This window comes from Capricornis sumatraensis, chromosome 10 (genome assembly GCF_032405125.1).
Source record: "Capricornis sumatraensis isolate serow.1 chromosome 10, serow.2, whole genome shotgun sequence".
Lineage (NCBI taxonomy): Eukaryota > Metazoa > Chordata > Mammalia > Artiodactyla > Bovidae > Capricornis > Capricornis sumatraensis.
Window position 1 is genome coordinate 60,129,141 of NC_091078.1, and position 13,186 is coordinate 60,142,326.

The 13,186-nt window shown below is 46.2% G+C and overlaps 1 protein-coding gene across 3 annotated transcripts in view; it reads left to right on the plus strand.

The window, feature by feature from the left end:
• The window catches only part of TRAK1 (trafficking kinesin protein 1), a 103,953-nt gene that overhangs the window by 76,827 nt on the left and 13,940 nt on the right, over positions 1-13,186 (plus strand). For all 3 annotated transcript variants that reach the window (XM_068982855.1, XM_068982858.1, XM_068982857.1), the window contains 6 exons: positions 179-309; positions 1,191-1,265; positions 1,815-1,952; positions 4,410-4,486; positions 6,023-6,259; positions 7,773-8,089. In XM_068982855.1, coding sequence (XP_068838956.1) covers positions 179-309; positions 1,191-1,265; positions 1,815-1,952; positions 4,410-4,486; positions 6,023-6,259; positions 7,773-8,089 — 975 coding nt within the window. The remainder of the gene's footprint in view (positions 1-178; positions 310-1,190; positions 1,266-1,814; positions 1,953-4,409; positions 4,487-6,022; positions 6,260-7,772; positions 8,090-13,186) is intronic.

Below are 13,186 nucleotides of genomic sequence, written 5' to 3' on the forward strand. Positions count from 1 at the left end.
TTCCTCCTCAGGACAGACCAAGCCCATAGAGGAAGATGAGGACTCTCCCCCCAAGTTCATCGTCATGTGCCCTCTCCACTTCTTCCCCTGTCTTGTAATAACGACTTTTCTTTTCCTTGTACAAACCACAAAGAAACCATTGTCTCTGGTTCTCGTAATTGTTGTTTCTTGGTCAAAGGGGACGCCAACGTGCAGATTGCCAGCATCTCTGAGGAACTGGCCAAGAAGACAGAGGATGCTGCTCGCCAGCAGGAAGAGATCACACACCTCCTCTCCCAAATAGTTGATTTGCAGAAGAAGGCGAAAGCTGTAAGGCTTCTGTTTCTCTGACAGTTCTGAGATCAAGAAGGGGGCCATTTACCCCAAAGACAGTGCCCTTTGGATTCATATTTTAGGAAATTGGGCTGTCCGTTGAGAACTTTTGCTAAAGCTTAGCAGATTCAATAGCATAAAACTGGTTACCCTGAATTGGCAAGGGGATCATATTTATCACTATCTATTTTCCTAAGAAAAATCTGCAAATGAATGGAATTCATTAAGACACGTAAAGGTGCTATAAATAGAGAGTTTGGGAATTTAAGGTATAAATCATCTAGGTTAGCATTTCTCCTTAAACAGGGCACCTGTATGTTCTGCACAGAACAATGTCCCCTTTCGATTTAAGATGAAGCAGCAAAAAACCAGTTGTTTCCCATGTCAGGCCTTTGCTAGAAGCCCAAGGTGAAAGACTTCCAGAAAGCAGCTGTGATTATGAAAGTTCTTGCTTAGTCGCTAAGTCGTCTCTGACTCTTTGCAACCCCAGGGATTGTAGCTCACCAAGGCGCCTCTATCCAGGGGATTTCCCAGGCAGGAATACTGGAGTGGGTTGCCATTTCCTTCTCCAGAGGATCTTCCCGACCCAGGCATCAAACCCGCATCTCCTGCTTGGCAGGCCGAGTCTTTACAGAATTCTTCCCAGGGCCACCAGGGAAGCCCAACTATGGATGAGGAGGTGGGCAATAGGGAATGGATGCAGACACAGGAAGGACTTTGCCTTCAAAACTAAAAGACAGACTTTTACTCCAGGATAAGATGAAAATCTCCTTGTAGGTGTGTGATAAGATCATAATGGATTGGTTGATAAGAGGGAAAATGTTAGACTTTGCTAAGTGTCGTAAAAGAGAAGCTGACTTCCCTTTCCCACGCTCTAGTGTGCAGTGGAAAATGAAGAACTCGTCCAGCACCTGGGGGCTGCCAAGGATGCTCAGCGGCAGCTCACGGCCGAGGTAAGTGGCTCTCCCTCATTTCATAAGGCCCCCATCCCAGCTGGGGCGCATCAGCCTCCCTCTGACAGGCTGTGGGTCCCATCCTTCTTAGCAACCGTTTTCATTATGAATTGAATGTCATTCTTACTCCTAAGGCAGCTCCCAGTTCCACTGACCCTGGTCCTGAGCACCTGGGAGGCTGGGCTCTTCACCAGCCTGGAGCCTGGCGTGCACAGGCTCCTGACAAATATTCCAATAAGGGAGAGGACACCGAACATGGTGTGCAGAAGGAACCCCATTCAAAGATGTGGCAGGAAATGAGGGAGTGATGATTTGCCCTCTCGTTTGTTTTGTCTCAGTTGTTAGTCTTTTAGGAGATTTCTGAGTCTGCGAGCTTCCCCCAAGTTCTAGAGAAACCATGCCTTGAGGACTGTTTGGCCTCAGGACACAGGACAGCTGGTCCTGGTGGGGGGCCAGGACATCTGTTAGTAATCCTGGGTCTTCCGGGCTCTTGGGAAGTACCTGGTCTCACCATCTGAGCCCTCTCTGCTCTTTCCTGGTCTCCCGCAGCTACGCGAGCTGGAGGACAAGTACGCGGAGTGCATGGAGATGCTCCACGAGGCACAGGAGGAGCTCAAGAACCTCCGGAACAAGACCATGCCCAACACCACGTCCCGGCGCTACCACTCGCTGGGCCTATTTCCTATGGTGAGTGCCCACCTGCCGCCTGGCCACCCGCCTCCCACCCTCAGGCTAGCAGGCACTCCTGGGAGGAGGGCAGGTCTGGCGCTGAGTCTCTATGGGTGGCTGGCTTCTCCCTTTTACAGCTTGGATCTGGATCCAAACTGAGGGCTTGTGAACCCAGCCAGTAGCTTCTTAACCACACGAGACAAGTTGGTTCTTTATTTTCCATCCCTCTGAATCTATCTTTTTTACCCCTGCCCTTAGAAGATAAATGTAGTAGGAACTGGATTTTGTAGGCACCTCAGATATTTGGAAGATGCTATTTCTATGTTATTTTTTTCTGTAGAGTATGTGCTATTTGGGCCTCACAAGTGCATTCCAGAATTCTTAAGTTGCCTTACGGTTCTTAGTTCTTTATACGCTTATTAACAACTCTCCCACTGGTTCTGGTATCTGTAATATGAAAAAACATTTCCCTTTGTGCTTTGTGCTGTATTTTTATATTTTTTATATTATTTCCCCCACAGTCTTATTTTTTTAGCTCTGGCCTGATCTGTTTCGTGTTTATACCTTAGGGGAATGTGGTTGAGAAGAGGGCTTTCCAGGAGGCTGACCTCTCCCAGGGTTGGGGTGGTTGGGTGGCATAGGGTGGAGCCCCTCTGCTGGTCATTTCCCAGTAATATTTGGTTGGGGAACTTTCTCATTTTATCTTCTTCTGTCAAACTAGGGCCCCTTGAAGGTGGGGGCCCATGTCTTACTTGCTATTTCCTCCTTCCCTCTCTTTAATACTCTGCACCTGGTGCAGTGCTTGGCATGTGGTAGCGTCACAGGTCCTCACTAGACATTAGATCCGGGTGGCTGAATCAACAGACTGAAAAACCAACCACCAAGGAGTTTTCAGGCTCTGTTTCAATGGTTTGATGAAATACCAATTCTCTCTGAGAATAACTCTTGAGGAAAAGCCCCCTAAATGAGATAGGCATGGAGGGCTGTATAAATATTTGTGAAACTTGGTCCCTTTTGAATTGGCCTTTACTCAGGGCTCTTATTCCTCCCTACCCTCCACCCCATTGCTGACGTTGTTACCCCAACCCCTTGCTGTCTGGCCCACTTTTCCTAAATCATAGTCTCCTTTTCTCCTTTGATTTCACATATAAAGTCAGGCTGGAACTCTATCTCAGCCTGACTGAAAGCTAAGGAAAACCGAAAAGAAAGACACAACATCAACAGTCAACTTGCCCAGGAGCACGTGGGTGATTCAGTGATCCCAATGAAGGCAGACAAGGACATTCTGGCCCCCGAATTCACTGATCTCGAGCTCACTACGCTCGGCTCACAGGCGACCCGTGCAGCTTTGTACATCCCCTGCCTCGCTTCCCCTTTTGCCCAGTTTCTCGTCTCCCGGGGCCATCTTGTTTCCTTCGTTCCCCGCTCTCAAGGACAGATGTTTTTTAAAACTAAACCATGCCATAAGAAAAGCTGAATTGAAGGTCTACATGAATTTCTTTTTGAGAGATTTTTATTATTTGCTGAGGTGGAGCTTTTGTTTGCCTTTTTCTGCTGTTGGCAGAGCTCAGTTTTTGAAGATGGCTATTTATAAAGTGCATTATGCATGAAAGGTATTTAAGGCAATCTAAAGCTTGCATCATGCCCATGCTTCTGGAGCAGAACGCCCGGATCTGCTTCCCTTGCTCCCAGCCCCTTCTAACTGCTGAATAAAACAGTGAGTAGCAGTTTTTCTCAAGTATGTTCCCAGTTCTCTCACCTTATGGCAATAGTTCTTAATCTGGGATCTACAGACAGGATTTAGGGAGCCCGTGAACTTCAGAGGAAGATTTTATCTTTTATGTTCATTAATCCCTAATTGCACTTGGTGTTTCCTTCCCTTGCGAAGGTAGGTAACAAACCACAGCAGCTGCGGTAACAAGCACAGCAGCACAGTCATCTCTGGGACTTTGTCATCCATCAAAATCACAGGTCTTATCATAATAGCACTTGTCAGTTGCCACAGATGTCCCAAAATACCACCTGTGCTAATCTCCCACTCAGAGTGACAGTTGTTACCAGTTACTCTATCACACTTGCTGTTATTAACATTTTAGTAATTAACTCGATATATCTGGCTTCCTCTTTAATCCTAATTATGTCATTCATTTATAAGCATCATTCTGATGCTTCATCACCTAATCCATGGGGTCCAGCACTCCCCTCCTTGTCTCCACCCTCGGACCTTACTTCCCACTAGCTTGTCTTTGTTTTTCTCCTTCATCTCCTGAATCTTTACTCTGAAGTCCATTTTTGAAGGGCTGCCCACTGGATGGAGCTCCCCATGTGCTTACCTGCTCTCGTCTCCCTTCCCCTGGAGCACCTGGCTGCTGTCTCTTCTCTGGCCACCCTTGCAGGGGCCACACACTCATATTCTACTCCAGAGATAGAGCACTTGAATTGCTCACTCGCTGTGTGTCTCCCGGCTTTTCTCAGGACTCCCTGGCGGCGGAGATCGAGGGAACCATGCGCAAGGAGCTGCAGCTGGAAGAGTCGGAGTCGCCAGACATCGCGTAAGGCCTTGGTTCTCAGCTCCCAGGGGCTGTGGGGTGGGCACCAAAGTGCACTGTGGTCCTTCCACAGACGATCCAGATTAAGGGAAATTAGAGAATGAAGCCAACAACAACATCCTCCTTCCAAATGGCTCCTCTGGTTGGGTTTTAAATACATATTATGAACTTGTGGAAAGTTGGGGAAGGACAGATGTATTTCCCATCTCTTGTCACACAAGCTCTGTCTTGACACCCCCCCACTCACTTTTATCTTTCTTTTTGGTGGAAAACATTACTTTAAAGTATTTTTACCATGGCAGATTCATGTCAATGTATGGCAAAACCAATACAGTATTGTAAAGCAAAATAAAGTAAAAATAAAAATTAAAATAAATAAATAAAGTATTTTAAACATCTGTTAAGGAAAGAAAAATAGGATGCAGTATGAGATACAGAGAAGGGCTTCCCAGGTGGCTCAGTGGTAAAGAATTCACCTGCCAAGGCAGGAGATGCAGGAAACTCGGATTTGATCCCTGGGTCAGGAAGATCTCTTGGAAAAGGGAATGACAACCCACTCCAGTGTTCTTGCCTGGAAGATCCCATGGACAGAAGAGTCTGGTGGGTTACAGTCCGTGGGGTCACAAAGAGTCGGGCACAACTGAGCACACATGTATGTGTGAGGTACAGAGGGCTCTTTGGGAAGGTGTGAGCAAGGCTTCCATTTCCCTTCTGCATACATTTAGGGGTGTCAGCCTTTATCATCTCTCTTGCTAACTTGAAACCTTGCACTTGACCTGCTTAGAGGCATAATAAACCTGGAGTTTGATTTAATCAAGTTTTCTCTGTATCCAAATGCCATAGACAGAACTTGGAACCCCGGGAGCGACCAGTGTCCCTAAACCTCAGTGCACATGTGAAGCCGTTTGCAACCCAGAAAGAAGCAGCCATTACAGAAACACACCTACCATTTTCTCCTTAGAAGGGAACAAATGAACATCAGTGCAGTTCTGCTCTTAGAGATGGCAGTTTCCGGTGGCGGGGGCGAGGGGGCCGGAAAGAGACTCATCTAGTGTTTATCATCTCATTATAGATGTTTAAGACTAACTTGAAATCTTACTTTTTAAAAAAATATGAATGGTTGACAAAGACTCATTCTATGAAAATATTTTGAGCCCTGCTATATGCTTAGCAGTAAACACTGCCTTCCTGAAGTTTGCATTCTAGAGACTATCAAGAAAAATAGTAGGTGGGAGACAAAAGTTAGTATTAAATACGTTTGTAGGTCAAGCTTAGGGGAAGTGGGAAGCAGTATCACTCTAGCTAGCATCACCTTTAGGACACAACCATGTAGTGGAGCCTTGAATTCTGTGGGCGTTGAATCTCTTGAATTCCAACCAACCCCCTAAGAAACATGGAAGGTACAGAGTGGCGGGTTGCTTGGGGGTCATAGTGGACCTGCTGCCTGTTGGGTCCTCAGTGAATAGTGTTGGGAGGGTTGAATTCCACGGTCATTCCTGCATCTGCTTAGTCTTGGACGATGTTGTGCATTCTCCCCAGTCACCAGAAACGAGTCTTTGAGACCGTGAGAAACATCAACCAGGTCGTCAAGCAGAGGTCTCTGACCCCGTCCCCCATGAACATCCCTGGCTCCAACCAGTCCTCAGCCATGAACTCCCTCCTGTCCAGCTGCGTCAGCACCCCCCGGTCCAGCTTCTACGGTAGCGACATCAGCAACGTGGTCCTGGACAACAAGACCAACAGCATCATCCTGGAAACAGAGTCAGCCGAGCTGGGGTGAGCCAGCCGGGGACTTTTATCTTTCTGTTTGGGGGATAGGTAGCGGGTGAGTGAACACAGGTCCAGTCATCAGAAGAGGGAGGCCTGAAAAGTGTAGACCTTTCAGTTCTCAAATTTGTTGTGCCAAACGGCTGAGCTAATGCTTATCTTGATGCTGGTATGTTAACCAGTTTAAAGGGGTGTAACAGGACACACCAGAAGTCAGCTTTTCTGTAAAATGTTGGAGGGGAGGATAAATGAATATTTTTTTTTCTGTTACTCTCTATCTGTTAAGCATTTATTTCATGAATCCCTTTGTAGCTTGGATTCTGAAAGGCTGAGGAGGACTCAGGCTCTGTCTCATGACCAGAATCTGGTTTGCTTTAGAAATTGGGGTGCAGCGTGTCTGGCAAGTGCCCACCACACTCTGCATGCCTGGGGTGGGTCCTCCTTGGCAGTGGTCTCTCCCTCTCCTCCTGAAGCCCTGCAGGAACCCCACCCCCACCCTCATTGTCCATCCTTTTCCTATGACTTAACAAAATTAGTTTTTCTGACCGATGAGTCAGATAGTTGGAAGATGCTTGATCAGAACTCTGAGGGTTTTTTGGACTTAATTATTATTTTTTTTCTTACTGAAGTATAGTTGCAGAACAATGTTATGTAAGTTATAGGTGTACGATATAGTGATTCACAATTATAAAGACTATAATCCATTAATAGTTACTATAAAATATTGGCTATATTCCCTGTGTTGTATAGTATATCCTTGTAGCTTATTTATTTTATACGAAGTACCTCTTAATCCCCTGCCGCTGATAACCACTAGCTTGGATCAGAACTCTCTTAGAGATCTCAGCTCCCTAAATTCAAGAGGAAAAAGGCGCATCCCTGGAGCCAACTGTCCTGTTGGAGACCAGGAACTGCAGCCTGAACAAGGTTTCTTCCCTAGGTGTCACGAGGGAGATATTTGTAGGCGCTGGGTTTATTATGTAGTGTTTGCAAGTTTTCATTGCACCTTAGTAGCCCCCTCCTCACCTCCCTGAGGAAGAAAAAACCAACAGAGGGAATTGTTCTTCTGGACAGGCATTCGTTTCCCCACTTTTGCCTACATTTAGCCGTTTGCCTTGGAGAAGGCATTAGCACCCCACTCCAGTACTCTTGCCCGGAAAATCCCATGGACGGAAGAACCTGGTAGGCTGCAGTCCATGGGGTCGCTAGGAGTTGGACACGACTGAGCGACTTCACTTTCACTTTTCACTTTCATGCATTGGAGAAGGAAATGGCAACCCACTCCAGTGTTCTTGCCTGGAGAATCCCAGGGATGGAGGAGCCTGGTGGGCTGCCGTCTATGGGGTCGCACAGAGTCAGACACAACTGAAGCGACTTAGCAGTAGCAGCAGCAGCAGCCGCCGCTTGCCTTGGTTTCCTTAGAAGTTCCAGCTGCCACCCGGAAACTAGTAGTAAGGACAGTGCTGTCCAGCGCCCCCTGCTGGCTGCTCCGCGCTCACCCCCCCGTTTCCCCTCCTTCTAGAAACGAGGAGCGGAGTAAGAAGCCTGGCACGCCAGGCACCCCGGGCTCCCACGACCTGGAGACGGCGCTGCGGCGGCTGTCCCTCCGCCGGGAGAACTACCTCTCGGAGAGGAGGTTCTTCGAGGAGGAGCAGGAGCGGAAGCTCAGGGAGCTGGCGGAGAAGGGCGAGCTGCTCAGCGGCTCCCTGACGCCCACTGAGAGCATCATGTCCCTGGGCACGCATTCGCGCTTCTCCGAGTTCACCGGCTTCTCCGGCATGTCGTTCAGCAGCCGCTCCTACCTGCCGGAGAAGCTTCAGATCGTCAAGCCGCTGGAAGGTGATCACAAGGGGCCTCGGCCCCTCTCTGCCCTCCTCAGCGACTCCCTGTGGTCCCTGATCCACCACCGGAAAGCGGGCAACCTCTGTAACGCCTACTCCTTTTTCTTCCGGGATAGCCACCCCCGCTGCTGGTTTGAGTTCCTCTGAGTGCCCCAATCTCCACCTCTCGCGGTGCAGGTTTGGAAATACAGCCCAGACTAACCTCCATCAGCTAAGCCAAAGAAAAGAAAACGTGTTTGGCGCTGGTTTCCTAATTCTCTTGCATTCAGAATCTTTTAAATACAAATGGTTAGGGAAGGCAGAGGCGCTCCTGACATCCTCAGGAGTCAATTAGGTCAGGTCAGAGGGCTCTGAGGAGTGCAGAGAATTGATGCTTTGACTTTTCAGAAAATTTGGTGTCAGGGAGGGGCTGCAAAGCAAACCTTGTTTTAAGTTGTTTATTCAGTAACCATGAGAAAGCAGTTTCCTGTTTGTTGACTTCACATGTTCTGCTTTGATCTTCAAACAAAAAGGGTGTGGCTTTCTTCAGATGCAGTGTGCTCCACAGTTGGGGGGCCCGGAAGAGGGTGGGTGTGAAGGAGAGTGAGCTCTGTACCACCTTAAGCCTACCTTTTCCAGGGGCCATTCAGGTTTAGGTATCAGGAACACCCTAGATGATTAAACTCATGGAAGCACTTTTCTTTCTCTCTTTCTGCTTTCAGCATTATAAAGTATGTTCCCTTTACTTATCACTGCCCTGCTAAGAACCATCAGGTGTTTGTAATATGCATTTTTTTCACCTTCTTTTGTTTGAAAACCCATGAGAGTTTTAGAAGATATTTTAATTCTATATTGTACATCTAATGCAAAGCCAAATCAGAATTTCTGTAAAGGCAGTATTTCTCAACTTCTTTAAGAACCCATTTTAGACATTAATTCCTAATCTATCCCCTCAGAAAATGTAATGTGATAGATATACTGTTTACGTATTATATGTGTATCTGTGCCTAAAAAGAGTACATTTATTCACCCCAAAAGAACCAGTTTTCAGCCCTGGAGTGGGAGCTGGAGTATCACCTCTGTTAGGATGCATGCTGTAAGATGAGCTTGTACTTGTTAAAGATCCAAGAAATGCGGGGTCCCATATTCTGAAAAGGAAGGAAGAGGGTGGACAAACATTCTTTTTCATGATTACTTCTAAATTGTATAATGTAGGTCCTTAGATTTCAGAAGAGGGATAGCTCATCCTTTTTTTAATTTATTCAGTTGTAAGCTTGGTGATTGTTTTCTGATTCACTATTATGTCTGTTTTTCTTTCAATAAAATTTTTCATTTCTGCAATTTTACTTTTTGCCTTTCTTTTCTTTTTTCTCCTTTGTCTCTCAAAGGTCATTGGAATTTATCATCTCTATCTTGTCTGCTTTCTACATTTTACTTTGTGTCTCATTGATCATCTAAGGATATATTTTTGACTGGTTTTCCAAGCATATTTTAGAAGAGATTTTTTTTAAGAAATTATTTTGACCAAGTCATCTTTTTCTCTTTTAATCTTGTGACATAGATAGCAGTATTTCTGTGATAAATTAATAGAATAAGAACAAATCCCATTAGATTTGCAAGATAAACTTCATCTATAGAACTCTGTTCACCAGGAACCTTTATCACTACCATTAAAAAGTCATGTCTTATCAATATGGGCTATAAGGTATTCTCACGTTAGAATCTAGCCTTCTGGCTCCATTTTATAGTCCTCTGACTTCTTAACGGTTTAAAATACAATCAACTTTTTTTCTTCCTCTGCAATTACCTTTTTGTGTTACTGTGTTTAATTTGATATGGTGGAGTGCTGACATAGAAGTATGCCTGATGCTGTGTTCATTATAGCTCTAACTGTGATGCTGGCTAAGTTACTTCACCTTTTTGAGCCCTGTTTCCCATATTGTAAAATAGGGCTCACGTCTGCCACACAAGATTGTGGCAAGGAATAAACGTGATGTGTTTTGTATTATGCTCAGCATCTATTAGGTACTTATTAACTTGTAGGCTCCTCGAACTTATTCCTGTTCCGGTAACTCAGGTAAAAAGGCTAGCCTTACCAGTGTTGAGACCTGGACCAGCATTGTGGTGGTGCCATGTTCTTACATCCTTTTTCAATGGACCGCCAAGAAGCTGATAGGATTCCCGTGTTCTCCAGTGACCCAGGTAAATGTACCTGGGGTGAGGCCCCTGGAGAATGTTGGCTGGGATCATAGCAGATAGCCAATCTATGCCTTCCATCTGTCTTCCTTACCTGTTTGATTAATCTTGCTGTCTGCTCATTGGTGCCAGCCAAAATAGATGGGCTAGGTGTTTTGTCTCTTCACCTTACCTTACACCTTTTAAGTAGGTGGAGAACAAACAAAACATTCAAACTAGAAAGAGATATATCTGCATTAAAAAGATGAGTCAGACAGTATTTTTTTCCCTCTATTTTGCTCTTCCTTTCTAATTATAACCAGATAGTATTTCCAAATAAACAAGTTAATATGTAATTAGGGAAAAGCACACACTTCCAAGCTGTCCATTATCCAGCAAGTTTAGTTCTAACTTTTAAGCCTCAGGTGCCCTGCTGACATAAATGGATTGAGTCTTCTTCTCTTTTGGTGACATGAAAACCTTTTAGTTAAAACAGTGGGGTGTGGAAAGAAAGCAAACAGAAGGAAAAGGGTAGTGACTGTAATTATGTTTTTGCCCTTTCCACACCCTGCTCCATAGGCCTTCATCTTGGTGCTGACTGGGAACACAACATTTCCTCTCTTTGCCTGCCTGACCCCAGTGTCATTCACATGTGGTTGGGAGAAGGTGATGGTGACGGGAGGTGGGATAAAAAGCCAAGTATTATGCATCTTTCAGCATAATCTTTCCATTGTAGTCTCACTAGATTTCCTTGCTCTGCATTTTCAGGGAATGCAAATAACTCGGTGTACTTTGTAGGCTATTTAACTCCAAATAGCAACTCTCTGTAGCCTCATTTGTGTCTTGGACTCATGCATAGGGTGGGGAAAATGGGGCAGCCTGTTAAACAGATGGAAGACGGAGGCCCACCGGACTCTTTTCTGGGCCTAGGCCTCCAGCCTCCTGGTGCATTGTGAATGTCTAGAACCCCCTTCAGATGGATGGGGAGACCTGGCACTTTCTTGACACAGTTCTTCACTTTCCAGTGTGTTTGCTTCCAAAGGTAGAGGTGATGTGGCCACATTGCACCTGGGGATTTCTCATCTTCCTTCTAAGTCCTGGTTGTGCTGCTCCAAGCTGGGTATCAAAATTCTTTAAAATTTCTCCCCAGTACACTTTTGTTACCAGGGATGTGGATGTGTGAATAGTGAATACAAACAGTGGGCCCATTTTGGATTACTATGCATGGAGGTCCCCAGGAGTGGCAGGAGAACCCCAGTGGCCGGAAACCCCATTGCATCCCCTGGCAGGCCCTGGACACCCATGAGGAAGTTCCACTGCCCGCTGTGTATTCCTCCAGATTCTCATTGAGCCCACGTTCCTGGCTGGAATGCTGATGGCCTTGCTTGTTTTCAGACCTGTGGTTTGGGGAGGGAAGTGGGGTGAGTTTATGGAAAGAACTAGGCCTTTAGCACTGAACACTGGCTGTGCTACAACTAACTCAGTGACTTTGGAAGTTAGGTAACTTCAGTAAACCTCTGTCTGTGAAAGTGCGTGTCATAATACTTAACCATGACAGGTGGCTTTGAGGAATGAGTTGAGGTGATACATATAAAACAAGCTGCCCTGATGGCATGTCTCTGTACAGAAATAGTGCCATGGAACCTAGGACTTAGGATCCCATGGACAGGTTTGTTTCATTATATGCACCTTTGGTCTTTTTTCTTTTCTTTTTGCATTTAGACTATTGTCTATTTTTATTCAGTAGATTGCAGTTAAGTAGGTTGCTATTGTACTTGTGACACTTAATGCCCAGATAAACTCCAAAGTGTGTATGACTTTTTTCTGGTTTAAGTGGATTTGAAATCGTCCATCTATAAAACCCTTTTAAGACTCTTTGGCCGAGACTATCCGATGAGAAATTATTTTCAGCAGTGTTTTGGAGGCAGTGCACTCAACTGCACACGGCAGAGGACTGGGGGCTCAGCTACATTCCTGGACCACTTCCTGGCCCCACTGCCTGCCTCCCTCTCCCTTTTCTTTTATCTGGACTCCTGAGCTGCTGGCTCCTGGCTTCCCTAGTTCCCCTTTCTGACGTTCCCGCAGGGCAGCCTGGAGGGCTCCCTGCTCTCCTCACAGAGGATGCCCTCAGCAAGCCAGCAGTGACAGTCTGAGAGTTATTTGTGCAGGAAGGCTCTTGCATTTTCATGCTTGAGAACCACTTTCAAAGTCTCTCTGTTGAGTTTGGCATGTTTTCAGTGTAGCCAGCTTCTTCATCTGTGGAATGGGGATAGAATGCCCAGCCTCACAGGCCGCGCACCCCCAATACCAGAGCCATGTGAGGGATAATAATGTCCTAAGGGGGAAAGAGTTGCTCTGGCAGATGGGTTGGCCAGAATCCTGGCACAGAGCAACGTGCTAAAGGATCTGAGATGTTGTTCTTCAGTACATACGCTTCTTAGCCCCAGCTTCCTAAGAAGGCTTGGTCTTGGAATACCTCTCTCTGTGAGTACCTGGTACACCCTCCAGGTCCTCAGGGACACGCTCTGGTGTTATTACAGACCTTACACCGCGTCATCTGAGTCCCAGGGTCTGGTGTCATTGAGGAGATCAGCTCCTCTGCTTCAGACCTCTGGGTGGACTTACATGTTCTTAAATCACATCTCTTTAAGCCAGTTCCCACTCCCCAAACCTGCAGCCTGTCAAGGTTGCTGGCAGCATACAGGAAACTTAGGTAAAGGAGGTAACGGCCATGCCCACCATTTATCCGTGTGCTATGATCGTATGTTTTTGCTTTTCTCTTGTTGTGGGTGCCTAGAATTGGTTTGACATCATCTGATTCTGTTTCTGCTGTCTTCCCTATTCCCAGTATTGTGTGCTTGGCATAGAATCCACATATCTACCCCTGCCCCCTACACCTCTTTCTGTGCTTGTCGTGCTTATTTTTTCCTCTTCTATGTCT